This window comes from Aulonocara sp. 'chitande type north' Nkhata Bay, linkage group LG8 (genome assembly GCF_057382095.1).
Source record: "Aulonocara sp. 'chitande type north' Nkhata Bay isolate Kocher_YH1m ecotype deep benthic linkage group LG8, A_spYH_male_GT1.1, whole genome shotgun sequence".
NCBI lineage: Eukaryota > Metazoa > Chordata > Actinopteri > Cichliformes > Cichlidae > Aulonocara > Aulonocara sp. 'chitande type north' Nkhata Bay.
Genome location: NC_141351.1, coordinates 10,973,295 through 10,992,049, shown reverse-complemented (window position 1 = coordinate 10,992,049; position 18,755 = coordinate 10,973,295). Strand labels below are relative to the sequence as shown.

The following is an 18,755-nucleotide window of genomic DNA, read 5'->3' as shown; positions in this document are numbered from 1 at the left end:
ATGGACTGGATAATCAGTGCTACATTATTCTTGTCAGGTAAGACAAACTGGTGCCTTCAGATTTATTCTCAATTATTATCAATTATCAATGTCTGCAAACAGTAGAAATATGACTGCTATTTTATTGGTAAATATAGCAGAGACACATTTTAAATTTAAAAAAAGTACAATGAGTAGTATTAACCTTTTCATGCATGAATCGTGACAACTTTAATCAGGATTGTTTTTAAATTATTTTTACCTTTAGGCATGAAAAAAAAAAGATTGTTGAACTTCATTTTTTAAACATGTATTTTTCAAAGAGGTTTTTACATGTTCACTTAGATGAGCAACTGATGTGTATGGAGTGAAACATCAGTGTCCAGTAGAGTGGTTTATGTGCAAGTAAACCATCAACACTGACACAAATACAAGAAAACAGCCTTTGAATAGCTGTCCAGTGTATTGAAATCCACTATGCGTGAAAGGGTTAAGATCTAACATTGATTGTTAGTTAGTGAACCTGTACCTATATTTTTCGGAATACTTTTGTAGAGCTCATTTCCTTATATTTTATCCCCTGTGAACCAAACTACCATAAGCTCAGTGACTGTATGTGTAACTTCTGACTGTAAAAATAGCTTCATTACCAAGATGTTTCTCTGTTATAGAAGTGTACTGAGTGAAAAAGTATTTCATAAGTCATCATTATAAAAAGATAAATTCTTGATTATTAATAAATGATTAAACTTGATTAAAACAAGCTGAAATAATCCAAAATAATCATTGTATGAAGTTATGAAGTCATTATATAGACCTGCCTGTTTTGTTGAGGTCTACAGAAAATGTGAGGCTTACTTACTGTATGGTATTCTGACACTGCACCCAACTTTCCTACTGTGGTTATATTTTATATTTAATGTAAATAGCATATGCAAGAGTGAATAAATGCTGAGGGGATCCTATGAGAGTCTTTTATTTAACTCTTCTAAGGCCATAACAAGAAACAGAAGTTGAGTCTCATGCTGATGAGGTATAAATATTAAATATTTTTAGATTCTGGAAACTACAAAATCATGAAGCTGCTGTTGTTGTTGTTGAATACTGCTGCATGCAAGTTAGCATTATACAGTGTCATACTGACTGCTTTTAACATCTAAAAAAACGGAAGACTTTGTTTAACAGAAATAAATAACTGATACTGAACAAAGACTTTGTTATGCATGGTTGCAGTGGTATGAGATTTTCACTGTACAGTAATCATATCAGAAAATGTTTAAGTTTCTGTATTGATATGTGACTTTGGCGCTTCCTAGTGTTAATGAAAGAAATCTGCAGTTAAGAAAAGAATTAAACCAACTCATCGACTGAATTAGTTGCTTCTTACTCTTATACTGCATATAAACAATTATAATTAGAGATGCTATAATGACATTATCATCCTTTACAGTGGCTCTAAAAATGTTATTGATGCTCTTCCTTCTTTGATTCTCAGTGTTAAAAGCTGCACTTGGTTTCAATATTGATCCCGTGGCTTGGAAGACCCTGAGTAACTCTGCTGCTGGTTTTGGCTACCAGGTGGTGCAAAGACAATCAGAGTAAGTCAGGACATGCATTGTTATGTTGAAAGCGGGTTTACAGCTGCATGTTTAACATTACTGCTATTTCTTTTTTTTTTTATTTACCATCTCTGTTGTGCTATATGGACATATGGAGTTTATTTAATTAGAGTTTGCTTTCTAGACTTACATGATTGACTGGATTTATTTTGTTAGTTTGCTCGTCAGTGCTCCACTGGAACAGCATTCACAAAACGGAAGAGGGAAAATATACAGCTGCAAAACCTCTTCCCAAAACTGCCAAAATATACAATTTCAAGGTAGGTAACCATTCATTTCTAAATGTGCTAAAACTCGGATAGTATTTTGCCATAAAAATAGATATCCATAGATCCTGTCGCATACATTTGTTTAAATCAAATCACAGTTACAGTAGATTTCCATATTAGATATCTTAGTATGTAACGTTCAGCCTTAAAAATGAAATAAACTTTCCAACTGTTTTCTTGATACAAACAAGAAAACATTTCTTAAATTTTGACAATAGTGACGAAGAAAAGTAAAACTGAGTTTTGTTTTGCGTTCCTTCATTTTGAAAATATTTATCATGCCAATTCATGAATTGTGGCACTTTGTAGTTCTCAATTTGAATATTGTTTTCTTCCTTACACAAAGTGTATTTTAGGAGTGTTTTAACACATTTGTAATGCTTTCAATACAGCACCAGAGTTTGCAGTCAACATGTCGCTTGGTTTGTCAATGAAAAGTGACCCGACAGCACAAAACACTGTGGTGAGTTACTTAACTGCAGACATTACCAGTGATTGTATCTCTCTATATCTATCTCTATATCTATATCTCTCTATCTCTCTGCCTCCCTCTCTCTTCTTTAAATAGACTAAAAGTTAGCAGATTTTAAAGAGTTGTGTCGGAATTTCTTGTTTGATTTTATATAGAACTAGAAAAATTTGCATTTCCTGCGAAAATGCAGTGTGGATGCTTAAAGCTGAAGCTGTATGCAAAAAGTAGCTGAAAAAGCTGAAAAGTTGCAGAAATTGTAAAAACTTTGCAGAAGCAAAGGAACATTGCTAAAATGTAATAATTTAGCAGAACTGCAATATCTTAGAGGAAACATAATACTTGGCAGAAATACAATAGCATAGCAGAACTTAGCAGAAATATTGTAACTTACCAGAAACATGATAACTTCTCAAAAATACAAGAATTTAGGAGAAATAGTATAAGATAACAGAAAGAATATATTTAGCCAAAAATACTTAAACATTACAGAAACACTATGATTTAGAAAAATAGTACAACATAGCAGAAATATTGTGATTTACCAGAGACACTGTGATGACCTATGAATATTGTAATTTTAAATTAAGACTATGTTTTAGCACAAATATTATAATTTGGCAGAAATACAATTATATAGCAGAAATGCTATATTTAGAAAGAAAAATATAATATAGTAGAAATACAATGATTTAGCAGAAATACTACAATATAGCATAATAACAATGATTTAGAACAAATACTATGATTGAGCAGAATAGCAATAACTGAAGTAGAAATATTGGAAAAGTTAAATGACAAGATGAAAAAAAAAACAGAATATGGTTAAGTTCCCTCAAAACTAATTGTTGTTCACATGTGGAAAAAAAAGAAATAAAAATAAATTAAAAAACAAGAAGGAACAGCCAACAATTACACATAAAATCAAATATGTATACACAAATGCACAGAGAGAGAGACACACAGAGGGTCTATGCCAGTCAACCAGTCTAAATATATTATATGTTTTTCCAACAATGAGATGCTGCCCTAAAGTTGGTCTCTCTCTCTCTCTCTCTCTCTGTCACACACACACACACACACACACACACACACACACACACACACACACACACACACACACACAGAGTGAGAGAAGTAAGTTTCTAGCTCAGTCAAGCAGCCTGGGAGCTGCTGAATTTGAATCCACCAATCAGAGTGGCTGTGTACTTTTTCCCGCCAAAACAGGTGCTTCTGTTTACACACACAGCACAGAGAGACACTGGATTATTGCAGTCTATTTCTCATAGTGACAACTTCCCTCAAACAAATGACCATAATTTCCTAACCGTAGAGGCTAGAAAGGTCATTCTTACACCGTTTTGTTCAGAAGTGATTGGGGAATCTTCAAGTGTTGACAATTTATCATTAAAATATGAATTTTTAGAGATATATGACATGGATGACTTGTTGACTTAGAAGCCACGAATTCCCCAATATGCAAATTTGAATGCCTGAGCCCACATATATGATTGGCTGCCTGGGAAGCTGTGTAGGCCCTGATTTGTGGATTTGAATTCCTCAGCCTAAATATATTGAATTTGAATCTTACAATGAGATCATCCCATTAAAAGGCTTTCTCTGTCTCTCTCTCTCTCTCTCTCTGTCACACACACACGCACACACACACGCACACGCACACACACACACACACACACACACACACCACTTAGCACAATAGTAATAAGTTAAACAGAAAAATTGGAAAAGCAAAATGGACAGCTGAAAAAATGCTGAACATGCTGAGGGTCCCTCAAATATACTTGTTAAATGAAAAAAAAATCAGCAAAAAAATATATAACAGCCACACAATCACAAATATGGACACATATGGAAACACACATGCACAGAGAGACACACACACAAGATCCAATTCAGTCAACCAGTCTAAATATATTGAATTTGAATCTTACAATGAGATCATCCCGTAAAAAGGCTTCCTCTCTCTCTCTCTCTCTCTCTCACACACACACACACACACACACACACACACACACACACACACACACACACACACACACACACACAGAGAAGTAAGCTTCTAGCTCAGTCAAGCAGCCTTGGAGCTGCTGAATTTGAATCCACCAATCAGAGAGCCTGTGCACTTTTTCCCGCCAAAACAGGTGCACGCAGCACAGAGAGACAGGATTTTTGCAGTCTATTTCTCATAATGACGACTCCCCTCAAACAAATGACCATAATTTCCTAACCGTAGGGGCTAGAACGGTCATTCTTACACCGTTTTGTTCAGAAGAGATGGGGGAATCTTAAAGTGTTGACAATTTATCATTAAAATATGAATTATTAAAGATAATTGACTTCTAATGCAACATAACTGAGTAGAGCAAAGCAAAAACTGCCTTGACTTGCCCTCAAACAACGCTTTCTAACTCTAAATCTATTTGGAGTATCAATATCATTCTTTCACCGTAAGAGACAGCACGCTTTGGTGAACAATCATGGAAATTTTCAGGTCTCTGTGGAAATCCATTAAAAAGATATGACGAGAGAAAAAAGTGGTTCATTTCCAGAGTTTGAAATCTGAAGAAATCTGAGCGAAGGACGAATTTCCTACCCTCAAACAAGTCTAACTCATTTCAGAACGGTAATAGGTGAGAAAATAATTCTTGAATTGTGAGCGTCAGGAGTGTCTGAAGATATACCAGGACAAGCCTTATGTCTTAACTTTGCTTCGTTAAGGAGATATGACGATTCGAATATGCCTCTCATTACAGAAATCAAGCGGTGATTTTGAACAAGCTCTCCATTGACTTTCTATGGAGAGTTTTGCGACTTTGTGTTGGTCTGAGGAGATTTGCCAAAATTCTATAAATCCCACAACAATGATAGTGACATTTTCGGAAACCCAGCAAAAATACCTACGTTTTGATGTATAATTTGTGGAAGTTGAGTGAAGATTGAGCAAGTAGCAAGAAGTTGTTCGGACATGAAGAGAAGACTGCAAAACCTTCAGTGGCAGACTGGAAGCCAAGTGCATAGCAACCATAACAACGCATGTATTTTGTGAAAAATCACAATTTTGCAACTCAAAACTTTAAGAGGCATAAAGGTAAAACGGTAAAAGATTTGAAAAAGCTGAATCATACCTGAATAGCCCAATAATTTGAGAACATTTTAAAGTTTGAATGGTTGTTCTACGTGAAAATATGAGGAAGTAGTTAAGTTTCAGAAACAAGCAAATTTTAGCAGAATTGTAGAAGTTTCCCATTCATTTCAATGGGACAAATTAAGCTTAATATTTTAAAAAGTATAATAGTGAAAAATACCAAAAGACATAGCAGGAATTAGCAGAAATAGCAGAATATTTTAAAATTTGAACGGTGAAAATCGGCTGAAAATTGTGGAAGTAGTTAAGTGCCAAAAAGTGTACGGAAGTCCCAAGAGGAACTCAATAGTGTGGATGCTTAAAGCATCCACACAATTAATAATTGTTTAAGTGGCAAAAAATACTCAACCTGCTGAATTATGGCATCTTGGCTTTGTCTCCTCTCAGGTGTGTGGTCCAACCATTCCGAAGGACTGCAGAAGTATCACCATGTACAACGGTGTGTGCTTTCAGATGGAAAGTTTCAAAAGGATCAGACCACCCATACCTTCTTCTATTCAAGGTAACAGTAAATTGTCTTTGCCTCTCTGTCTCTGTCTCTGTCTCTCTCTTACACACACACACACACACACACACACACACACACACACACACACACACACACACACACACACCATGTATATCATTACTCCTGGTACCTGATTACATTTAGTGATGTCCTCTAAAATGTTCGAAGGGGACACTTTAAAGGGACTATGTTTAAATGTGTGGTATTCACTGACCCTTTACCAAGGTACAAAATCCTTTTGCTTGCATTATATGAGTTTAAAACAATATAATTTTGAATCCATCTCTTTGACAGAGTGTAGAACACAAGCAGACATTGCCTTTCTGTTGGATGGTTCAGGCAGTGTAGATAATACTGATTTTCAAACAATGAAGAAATTTGTGAAAGATCTAATCGAATCATTTCTCTCAAGTGACACACAGGTGAGCAGCTGTTGTCCCTCTGTCAGTAAAATCATGGCAAAGACATAAAATAGCTACATTTTTATTTCTATTAAGTATTTTTTCTCTCTTTTTCAGTTTTCTGTTTCCCAGTTCTCTACTTCACCTGAGGTTCACTTTTACTTTAAGAAACTTTCCTCATCTGGATCAGTGGAGACTGACATCAATGACATCAGTCAACAGGAGGGAGCTACTTACACAGCCGAGGCCATCAGATATGTTGTGTAAATAATGCAGTTATAATAGTGAAGAAGTGCAGATACATTATTGTCCAGTTGATTTTTTTCCATAAATCTGATCACATTAAGTACTGTGTGGACTGTATGACTGAGGGAAGCCTTTTAAAAGACACACTGTACACAAACTTGTGCTTCAGAGTGTCATCTTCTACAGAGAAGATGATATGGCCCCAACTGGCTAAATTCAAATATTTGCTGAGTTTAATTTGAAAAAACAAACAAACAAACAAACAAACAAACAAACAAACAAACAAACAAACAAACAAACAAACAAACAAACTTGTATTAGGTTGATTTGTGCAAAAGTTAAAAAAATTGCCAAAGAGAATGACATGCAGAAATAATAATATTAATGCAGTTTACCTGGTTGTGTATAAGTTACAAGATCAACTGTAAAACAATATTTTGAAATTATTTTGATTTTTTTTTATTTGACAGGAACAATGTTTTCACACCACAAAGAGGTTCCAGACAAAATGTCAAGAAGGTCTTGATAGTAATTACTGATGGACAATCTCATGATCGGACTGATCTGGGAGGTGCAGCACAGCTAGCAGAGAGTAAAAACATTGTTCGATTTGCTATTGGGGTAAGTACTTCCATTATTTAAACCTGCAGTATGTTGAGTTTTATAATAATGAGTTTTATTCAGTTGTCACACTACAGTCACATTATGCTGCACTATAGGGAGAAAAGTCCTGAACCACTCACTCACTACAGCTCCTGAAGTTGCTTGGCCGTAGAAACCAATGTTATGAAATTCCTGTCGCACAGCTTTTGTCTAAATGTTTCCACTTTGGAATAATACCACTTAAAGTCAATCATGAAATATACAGGCAGACCAAATAAAATTTGGTGACTTGTTGCAGCAGTGCGATCATATTACAGTACTACACTTAAATTCAGTGAGCTCTTTAGAATGACTCACTCATTCACAAATATTTGTAAATTCAGACTGCATGGCTAAGGGATTGAATTTTTTTTTGCCTGTAGTGATATGACCGAAGACACCCGAATTCAAAGATTAGGAGTTTTGGTTACATGCTGGCCACACATTTGTATATGCACCATATAATGTACATGTAGTGCATTTATTTAAATCAAAGCCAAACTCACTGACCATGTAAAATTTAAATGAAGTCTCTTAAATGAAAAAGCTGAATTACTAATGGAAACATGAGATATGTGTGTAATACAAATACAGCTAGTAGAGGAAAAAATATGTGTAAAAACTATTTCATAGCATGACATAAATGTTATCATGGATTTAGGTTCTATTCAGTGTTAGAGAGTTTAAAACCTGTTTGTAAATCAAGTGAAGTTTAACGAATGTATTTTAATAAAGTGAGCAAATAATTTTTGTAGTATGAGGACTCAAACATATTTGTCAACAAGGTGGGGAATGCATTTGCTAACCCTGATGCCAAAAGAGAACTGCGCACCATTGCATCGTCTCCCTCAAACAAACACGTCTTTCAAGTGGAGAACTTCGACGCACTTGAAGTAATAAGACAGAATCTGCAGGACAAAATTTTCTCAATCGAAGGTACAAACATAAATTTATTGTTACAACTTTGTTAAAATTCCTGTAAATGTTTCAAAAATTAAAATAATTGCACTGTAATAAATGCTACTTTCAGCCGCTCACTTATTCACAAGGGATTTTTTTCACATTCATTATGAGGATCTGTGTCCTTCTGGAATTGAAGCAGTTAACTTTCATTTGTTGTGTAAAATGCTACAATAAGAAGCAACTAAAATTAGTACATTGTATTAACTTTATTGTACTGTATTCAGTAAAGTCACCTGTAAAAGCAAATGTAACTTTACATTTTGTAAAATGAGCAATAAATGCTCAGTAGTTATATAATAAACTGTAAAAAATTTTTTTAACCTCCTAAGACCAGAACTCTTCCACGACATGCATTTTTAATTTCTCTTTGATATTTGGGCATATTGGGGCCAGATGAATGAAAAAACAAAGAATTGCCAGATTATTTTTTTTTACATTATTTTTGTTTTTAAGAAAAATAAGAGCCACATATGAGGATATTTGTTTAAAATTTTGATAGAACAGTAGCAGTATAATGTCCTCGTCAGTGGATATCAGGCCCATGTAGAGCAAAATTGAGTCTAAATAACCCAAAATGTGATGTCCACATATGTGGATGCCAGGTCCTAGGAGGTTAAATAATTACTTGAAGCATAATAAAAGAAATTAATCTTCAAATTGAATTTGACTCATCGTGTCTGTCTTTTACCTTCTCATTTATTTTTCTGTTACAGGATCTCAAAGCAGTGGAGAGTCACTGAAAATGGAAATGTCTCAAGAGGGATTCAGTGCAGTTTATGTGCCCGAGGTAATTAAAACTACCTGAAACTCACCAGACAGTCTAGTCATAGAAAGAAAGATTCACATGTGCCTTTGTGGCAGTTTTTAAGTTCTAATGGCAAATACAGGTTAAACACATTCCAGATTTTAAATGTAAAATAAATTGTATATAAAATGTATTTCCTGTCTGCACTGTAGGGAATTCAGACGTCTATTGTTGGTGCAAACCAGTGGAAGGGAGGCTACGTGCAATACACAACTGGAGGCCAGAAGGTGAAAACATATGAGGATGTGTCTTTGGAGCCTGACAGCTATCTTGGTAAGAATATTACAGCTTTGACAATCTAATTCATACACATGTGATCATGTATATAAACCGCTCTGCTGTAATTCTTTGACACAAACACACTGAAGAGTTTGCATAACAGACATAATTTAATAGGATTAATCAGGAATCTTAATCTGCCTTCTCCTTTTGAAAACCAAAATTCTAGGTTACTCCATGGCGATTGCTAAATCCTGGCATGGCTCTCTGACAGTTGTTGGTGCTCCAAGATATAAACACAGAGGAGTTGTGTTTGCTGTTAACAGAGAAAACTTGAAAAACCAAAAGATTGAGCCCTTTTCATCACAGGTATGCATTTGTATTAAGACAGATATGAATTAAATTATAATTTCCATAGAAATGATCTCAGATACAAAAATAATCATATCTTCCTTACACAGTATCAGACTGGTGCATATTTCGGGGCAGAGGTGTGTACCATGGACATAAATAATGATGACATCACTGATCTGATCTTCATATCAGCCCCAATGTACATGGAGCCTGATAGAGAGGGAAGAGTTTATGTTTGCAGACTAACTGGTTTGGTAAATCACAGTTTTATCTAATCCAATTAAATTAATCGGTTTATTTGTCAAATTTTTATTAACTATAAAATATTCACTCTCCTGCTTTCAGATTGTGGAGTGTAATTTTGATGATCCGTTAATACTAAGAGGACATGCAGCTGTCAAAGGAAGGTTCGGCTCTTCTCTTGCTGTGCTGCCTGATCTAAACTCAGATGGATTCATGGATTTGGCAGTTGGAGCACCTTTGGAGAATAATGGTGAAGGCAGCGTCTACATATTTAATGGTGAAGGAGGAGGAATCAGTCCTACTTACTCACAGGTACACAACATCAAAGACCTCACAAAGATGTCTAAACTCATCTATCAAGTAAAGTCAATATTTTACGAAATCTGATTAATTAAAATATTTCAGAGAATTACTGGCTCTGAGGTCCAGTCAGGACTGAAGTTCTTTGGCGTGTCAATCAGTCAGTCGTCTTTTGACCAGAGTGGTGATGAACTGCCTGACTTAGCGGTGGGTTCAAAGGGTAGAGTTGCCTTACTGAGGTAAGTCCAGGTAATGGTCAAATATTTAGGTACATTCTAAAGTTCATTATTATAAGAATGGCACATTTACAAATATATTTTATTAAAAGCTTTAATGATTTATGTTAAATTATTACACAAATCATTTACAATAATTTAGAGCATTTATATTTTTTGGGGTTTGGGGTATGATTTAGACCTACTTCAATTTTTATTAAGTTTTTAGTTTCTGACTTTCTAGTGCGCCCCAGTGTTTCCCTTTATTCTCATACTTACCTCTCTGAATAATTTGTTTATTATTTTCAGTTGTGTTTTGTTTCATTGTTTCCAATCTCCATCATTATCTGATGTTTTATACTGTCTGAGTCTCCCTCTGTTCCTTGTTGCATATTCCCTTTAAATAAGTCCTGTGATTTCTGGTTTGAATCCCTTGCTTTTTTTTTTGTTTTTGTTTTGAAAGTATTCAGCATTAAAGCTGCCTTTTCAGTTTAGATATCATTTCTCAGGTCCATATTTTCCCTTTCACACAGCTTAACCCAGACAATTAGATAAAATCAAAAGTTCTCTTTCCAAAAGGAAATTCTCCCCTTTAACAGGAAGAAACCTCTGTCTGAACACGGCTCAGGCAGGGGCAGCCATCTGCCATGTCCTTCACACGTGTTCTTTTTACTTTCCAGATCAAGACCCATAGTAATAGTGAGAGCTGAGGTATCGTTTAGCCCAAACAAAATCCCTACACAGAATGTAGACTGCTCAAAACCATTAGAGAATACAGCTGAAATCTGCTTGACTATGAGCAGAGTGTCTACAGTCGGCACAGGTTAATCATCCTTCTCTCTTTTTCTCAATCACTGCACATCATTTTAATTTTATTGTATTGAAACTTGCAACATTAAAATCAAATTCTATTCCTCTATTTTAGCTCGAGCAAGGATTGATTACACTATAACACTGGATGCCACTCGCAAGCCTCCAAACAACCGAGCTTACATCAGTGGGAAACAACGAGAGCAGTCTGGATCAGTTACTGTTGACTTAGGAATAAAAAAATGTTCACCTGTAAAATTCCTCATTGAGGTAAGATCTAATAGCAATCTTAAAATAAAGCCCTTAAAAGTCATTAAACTTAAGATTTTGTTTAATTAACTTTACTTTTAAGACTCCTCCAACATTGAACCTAAACCTCTTCTTGCAGGCTTGCCCCGAAGACGCTCTCAACCAACTTTCCAATGAGCTCAAATTCACGTTTGATGGTTCGGCCTCAAACACCAACCTCAGACCAAGTCTTGCCCCGCAGGCCCAAACAACAACCATTCATCCTGTAAGTAAACCTTTAAAAACCCTATTAGCTGACCAACTGAGGCTAGTCTTTATGAAGTTATGAGAAACTTTTAGGTTTGCTCTTAACTTTACTGAATCAATTTTATTGTAGGCATGCAACTGACTGATACTTCTTTGAGCGACTTCTGTGCAAGTACTTGAAGTAAATGAGTCACCATTAGTGCAGTGACGCCATGTTTTAAGCTGAGCCCATGAAGGCCTTCTGCCTGTTCAGAAATAAATATCAAACAGAAAAAAAATGTGTTTTTAAGTCACACATATGACCTTCCTCTTAGTATTTATGTATGAATACAAAGCTGACAGCAAAAAGCAAATATGAAACCCTGCAAAAAGAGACTTTCAAGCTATCGCCACGGTGATTCTACTTTAGAAACATGAACAGGTAGAAGCAGAGGCTGCAGCCTGACAGCTTATCATTTTGTTACATGTTGAACTTCAGGGTCTTGCTGCTGACCTGAGGTCGACATTCACTCAGCTAACATAACTCTGAGTACTTGTATCAGCATGTTGTCTGTGCAGGTGATTGCAAAGAGCTGAAGTTGTGTTAGCAGCATAATGCAGTTGTTTCTGTCCATGATGCATTTTACACTTTACCATCATGCTCTCATTCTTTATAAATAAAAATTTAAATAAAAATCCTTCTTTTGGTTCATAAAACTCCAGAACAACTGCTTCCTCAGTCTCTCAAAAAACCTCACATCAGATCAGGTGCAGCTTTTTGAACTGTTCCCACCATTAGATTAGAAGTGTGCTAAAGGGAGGGGTTTCTGTTACTGTGGCTCTGTGTTTACAAAACAGACTCAAAGTCCTTTTAATTTGTGCAGGGTTGCAGTTATTAACTGTGTTTTTTGTGTGTATATATTAACTGTACTTTCTGTCTTTGTAAAGTTTTATTTTGTTGATTTTATTGCCCGTAGACCTACATGTGGTAGCACATTGGATCACCATAAAACCACTTATTTAGTCTTTAAATAATTTATAATGTGTACTTTTCCATCATGCTCTCTTCCACAGTTAGGGTTTGAGATCAACTGCGGCACTGATAACAAATGCGTTGATAACCTGAAAGTGGATTTCAACTTCACCAGGTGAGGCACAGTTACAGTGGGATGCAAAAGTTTGGGCAACCCTGTTAATAGTCATTATTTTCCTGTATAAATCGTTGGTTGTTACAATAAAAATGTCAGTTAAATATATCACACAGTGATATTTGAGAAGTGAAATGAAATTTATTGGATTTACAGAAAGTGTGCAATAATTGTTTAAACAAAATCAGGCAGCTGCATAAATTTGGGCACCACAAAAAAAGAAATAAAATCAATATTTAGTAGATCCGCCTTTTGCAGAAATTACAGCCTCTAAACGCTTCGTGTAGGTTCCAATGAGAGTCTGGATTGTGGTTGAAGGTATTTTGGACCATTCCTCTTTACAAAACATCTCTAGTTCATTCAGGTTTGATGGCGTCCGAGCATGGACAGCTCTCTTTAACTCACACCACAGATTTTCAATAATATTCAGGCCTGGGGACTGAGATGGCCGTTTCAGAACGATGTACTTGTTCCTCTGCATGAATGCCTTAGTGGATTTTGAACAGCGTTTCGGGCCGTTGTCTTGTTGAAAGATCCAGCCCCGGCGCCGCTTCAGCTTTGTCACTGATTCCTGGACATTGGTCTCCAGAATCTGCTGATACTGAGTGTAATCCATGTGTCCCTCAACTTTGACAAGATTCCCAGTCCCTGCACTGGCCACAGAGCCCCACAGCATGATGGAACCACCACCATATTTTACTGTAGGTAGCAGATGTTTTTCTTGGAATGCTGTGCTCTTTTTCCTCCATGCATAACGCCCCTTGTTATGCCCAAATAGCTCAATTTTAGTGTCATCAGTCCACAGCACCTTATTCCAGAATGAAGCTGGCTTGTCCAACTGTGCTTTAGCAAACCTCAAGCGGCTCTGTTTGTGCTGTGGGCAGAGAAAAGGCTTCCTCTGCATCACTCTCGCATACAGCATCTCCTTGTGTAAAGTGCACCGAATGCTTGAACGATGCACAGTGACTCCATCTGCTGCAAGATGATGTTGTAGGTCTTTGGTGCTGGTCTGTGGGTTGACTCTGACTGTTCTCACCATTCATCACTTCTGTCTATCCGAGATTTTTCTTGGTCTGCCACTTCGAGCCTTAACTTGAACTGAGCCTGTGGTCTTCAATTTTCTCAATATGTTCCTAACTGTGGAAACAGACAGCTTAAATCTCTGAGACAACTTTCTGTGTCCTTCCCCTAAAAACCATGATGGTGAACAATCTTTGTCTTCAGGTCATTTGAGAGTTGTTTTGAGACCCCCATGTTGCTACTCTTCAGAGAAAATTAAAAGAGGAGGGAAACTTACAATTGACCCCCTTAAATTATCTCATTATTGGATTCACCTGTGTATGTAGGTCAGGGGTCACTGAGCTTACCAAGGCAAGTTCAATTCCAATAATTAGTTTTAAAGGTTTTGGAATCAATAAAATGACAACAGTGCCCAAATTTATGCACCTGCCTGATTTTGTTTAAACAATATTGCACACTTTCTGTAAATCCAATGAACTTCATTTCCATCCATCCATCCATTGGCTTCCGCTTATCCTTTTCAGGGTCGCGGGGGGCGCTGGAGCCTATCCCAGCTGTCATAGGGCGAGAGGCAGGGTACACCCTGGACAGGTCGCCAGTCTGAACTTCATTTCACTTCTCAAATATCACTGTGTGTGTCTCCTATATGATATATTTAACTGACATTTTATATTGTAACAACCAACGATTTATACAGGAAAATAATGACTATTATCAAGGTTGCCCAAACTTTTGCATACCACTGTACAAAACTTAAGCTTTGCTTGTGCGTCTTGTTTTCTTCAAATGTGTTGTTATTTGCAAGTTGTACTTAATGTCACTTAACTTGTCCTTATACAACCATTATTAATATTTTTGAAACTGATGACACTGTTGTTTTTGTGCTACCCATATGGAAAAGAAATAGAAAAAACTTATAAAAGACTTGCATAAGATGTGGCCTACTTCATATAGTGCATCATATAAGGCTTATATGATTTACTAATGAAAGTGGCCACTTTCTCATTACTTTCATATATTTTTTTAGTAAGTATCCAAAACATACAAGTTTCGTTTATATAATTATTCCAGGGATCTTATATCTGTTTTCACTCTTGTATGCTTTTCATACAAGTTTCACACAAGACAGATACAAATTGTATAAGATTTATATACATTCTCAGTGACCGTCTTATTGCTGTCCGTCCTCCCGAATCCACCCCATATGGAAAAGATAAATCTTATAAATTTGTATCTGTCTTGTGTGAAACTTGTATGAAAAGCATACAAGAGTGAAAACAGATATAAGATCACTGGAATAATTATATAAACGAAACTTGTATGTTTTGGATACTTACTAAAACAATATATGAAAGTGTCCACTTTCATGAGTAAATCATATAAGCCTTTTATGATTCACTATATGAAGTAGGCCACATCTGATGAAAGTCTTTCATACGTTTTTTTCTATTTCTTTTCCATATGGGGAACCAGCAAGTATTAGAATGTTAACTCACTAAGAATGGACGAATGTTTTTGTTTTTTTTTCACTTTTAGCATCAGTATCTTAGCAAAGCCATTTACCTTACTGTTTGAGCTGGAAAATAACATGGTTTATCAAAGCTCAAAGTGCATTACATTTGGAATACTGTGACATTAGTATGGTTCTAGTCTTGTCTTGTTTTGCCTTGTTCTCATCGGGCTTTGTACTCTGTCAGATCCTCAGAGGTTAAAGTGGGTATTGAAGAGCTTTTGAATGTCACAGTCACAGTGGAGAATAGAGGAGAAAACTCCTACAACAGCCGTGTTATTCTCACGTACCCAGCTGGACTCTCCTACAGGAAGTTTACGATTCAGCAGGTAAAGCATCAGGATCAAGTCTGTTTCAGTTCATCACTGATCTGCTGCTCTTCCAATCCATTCAGCAGTCACTTTTTTCCTAATAAAGGGACGAATCGAGTGCAACTCCTTGGACAGTGAAGATGGTTTGTCACAAGGAAGGACAGACTGCACTATTGACAAGCCAATTTTCAAGAGCAAAACTGGGGTTTGTTTCTTTTTTTAATTGTATTTGTACAGAACATCTTTTATCTCTTTCTTTTTTCTGACTTTTGCACAATTTAAAGACAAAGGGAAGTCACTCATTTCTCTCATTCATTTAAGGCTTCCTTAATTGTCTCCTATGGGATTGAACCCAATAGTCAACTTGAGAGGAAGATCTTTGTCACTGCAAATGCCACCAGGTACTGTTGCTTTGGTATAGATACTCTTAATATATGCAACAGCACCACAGATACAGAACAGATTTTTTTTCTTTTCTCTTTCAGTGGAAATCAGGAGCATGCATCTACAAGTGAACTCTACAAAAAGAAATCGATTGATGTAAAATACAGCATTTTTATGACATTTGAAAGGTGTGTGTTGTTATGTTTGTAACAAAAGAAATCACACAGTAACAAATGTTCTATTACATAATGTATATTTAAACCTCAAAATATGTCTGTTTAGCTCACTCAGCTATAACAATTTCACATTTGGGAAGAACGATTTGAAGAAACCAGTCCAAAAGTCAGTTAAGGTAAAATATAACTTCTATCTGTCTGTGAAGGTTCTCAGTCATCCAGGTCATCGTAGTCTAAGGGGCTTGGAAAGAGAAGCATCTGGACTTCTTTGAGTTTCCTTGAAGACGTTTCACCTCTCATCCGAGAAGCTTCTTCAGTTCTAAGGTCAAATGGTGGAGAGTCCCAGATTTAAACCCAGTGGGAGTTTCCCCCCAAAGAGGGACAAAGGACCCCCTGATGATCCTCTACCTAATCACATGAGCCAAGGTGTGAAAGCGGGTGTGGGTCACAATCAGCCAGGGTTTCAGGTGAGCTCATTGTGAAACCTGGCCCCACCCTATCATGTGATTTCCTGAGGTCAGATGGCCCAGGATGTAAGTGGGCGTTAAGGCGTCTGGGAAGGGATCTCAAAACTGGATTATAGATGGCAGACAGTTGGTGTCGTAAACCCCCGTGTCACTTATTGTAGCCAACCTTTACATGGAGGAAGTGAAAAGCAAGGCTTTTGGCTCTTTTAAAGGGAGAGTACCCAGTACCAACTTTCACACCTTGGCTCATGTGATTAGGTAGAGGATCATCAGGGGTCATTTGTCCCTCTTTGGGGGGAAACTCCCACTGAGTTTAAATCTGGGACTCTCCACCATTTGACCTTAGAACTGAAGAAGCTTCTCGGATGAGAGGTGAAACGTCTTCAAGCAACTCAAAGAAGTCCAGATGCTTTTCTTTCCAAGCTCCTTAGACTATAACTTCTATCCTCTTTAAAAGTTTATTGTATGATTTAGACCTAACTCTAATTCATTTGGTCCTTTTCTTCATTCATTTAGGTCACAAATGATATCAGAGCGCTTAATTTCACTGTGGTGATCAGGGTTCCAGTGAGGCTTGGTGAAAAAGACATTTGGGTGGATTTGAGCAGTCTACAGGTAATATTTATGTAATATATGTTTTAGCTGCTGAAACTACAAATAACTTTATTGTGGATGGATGCATATGGTAAAATTAAGACCAATAAAACTTAAATCAAACATATGTCAGATTCCAGACTGTCAGAAAGGAGATGAGGAAGAACCAAGTGTCAGAGATTTTGTTACGAAGATACAAAAGGATAAAGTGGTGGTAAGTATGCCTCTGCACTTTACCTGTTCAAATTTAACCTAATTGTAGATTTAAACAAACAAACAAAAATCACATTACACTGGATCACAGCTTGTGTTGCATCTTCTCTTTAAATCACAGGACTGCTCTGTAGCCACATGCAGAGTGTTCAAGTGCAACACGTTCCTGGAAAGACTGCAGAGTACGACGTACAAAATCGCTGCCAACATTAGTTCACGATGGATACAGCAGGTAACTGGAGGGATTTTGGGGTTAAATGAAAGATTTTTTTTTTTTTTACAACTGTTAAGCTTTACATTTTTTCTTAGATTGGACTTCAATCTGCTAAATTCCTCTTGACCAGCACAGCCAGTCTTGATTACGACAAAACCCAGTACATCTACTTTTCAACAGGGTCTGACAACAGTCCTCCTGTTCGCAAGGTGTGTACACATTATTTTCTCTCATTTTACTTATTAAGAGTTTCATTGGTATCAACATCCTGTCACTTCATCTCTCAGATTGAGGCAGAGGTAGAAGTTTACCCTGAGCCAGATTTCACCAAAGAGATCGTTGGAGGATGTCTGGGAGGGTTGGCTTTTCTGGCCTTACTCACAGCTGGCCTGTATAAGGTGAAAGACTCCTCTTACACTTTTTCAACTAATCAGTTATAAAGGTTTTAGAGAACATATCCTGTTGAAAATAGTTTAATGGTTATTATATTTACTCATATACCTTGATTATTTTTGTTCATTTTTAATGCACGATTGTTACATTTATGTGGGTTTTTTTTTTTCACTCCTAGGCTGGATTCTTCAAGAGCAAATACAAACAGATGATAAATGAAAATGCTGCAGATGGTCCGAGTCCTGGGACTGATGCAGGCGTAACCCTACCAGAGTAAAAAAGATCACATATGTAGTTGTACATTTAATTTATATGAAATCTATAGATCCTCTGGATAGTTTTAGGAGTGAACATGGTACGTAGAAATGTCCATTCTACTACATTTGATTGATCGAATAAAAACAGCTTGCTGTGTCTAATATCACTCATATAGTTCCCTCACTTGTGGTCAAGACATTGAAAACAGGCTCACAATACTGTATTTTGTGAGGAATCCTTCTGCTCATCTTTCAATTTAAATTACTGCAAACATTGTACAGTGAAACTAATTGTCATGCCATCATGTACTGTAAAACTTTTCAAATTCAATAGATACAGTTAAAAAACACTTTGCTTGCTTTAAAAAACTGAACTTGTGAAATGT

General features: G+C 36.4%; 1 protein-coding gene across 1 annotated transcript; it reads left to right on the top strand.

Annotated features, from left to right (window-relative positions):
• On the top strand, positions 1–18,533 carry LOC147323246 (integrin alpha-M-like). The gene is made up of 30 exons (XM_086303505.1): positions 1–37; positions 1,475–1,577; positions 1,755–1,858; positions 2,260–2,330; positions 5,890–6,004; positions 6,305–6,432; positions 6,529–6,674; positions 7,128–7,278; positions 8,085–8,235; positions 8,976–9,049; positions 9,220–9,340; positions 9,516–9,655; positions 9,748–9,894; positions 9,986–10,195; positions 10,289–10,422; positions 11,079–11,221; positions 11,324–11,478; positions 11,597–11,722; positions 12,757–12,830; positions 15,548–15,689; positions 15,778–15,876; positions 15,993–16,072; positions 16,157–16,243; positions 16,338–16,407; positions 17,215–17,313; positions 17,426–17,506; positions 17,627–17,737; positions 17,815–17,928; positions 18,007–18,117; positions 18,291–18,533. The coding sequence occupies exons 1-30, from the start codon at positions 1–3 to the stop codon at positions 18,387–18,389; spliced, it is 3,423 nt and encodes a 1,140-aa protein (XP_086159631.1). The 3' UTR covers positions 18,390–18,533.
• Positions 18,534–18,755: the final 222 nt, after the last annotated feature.

Excerpts from the sequence above, each read along its gene's own strand:
- LOC147323246 (XM_086303505.1), top strand. The coding sequence starts at position 1 with ATGGACTGGATAATCAGTGCTACATTATTCTTGTCAG. Across the intron at positions 11,479-11,596 it reads CTGTAAAATTCCTCATTGAG|GCTTGCCCCGAAGACGCTCT; the intron begins GTAAGATCTAAT and ends CTCTTCTTGCAG. Across the intron at positions 17,314-17,425 it reads TGGATTTGAGCAGTCTACAG|ATTCCAGACTGTCAGAAAGG; the intron begins GTAATATTTATG and ends AACATATGTCAG.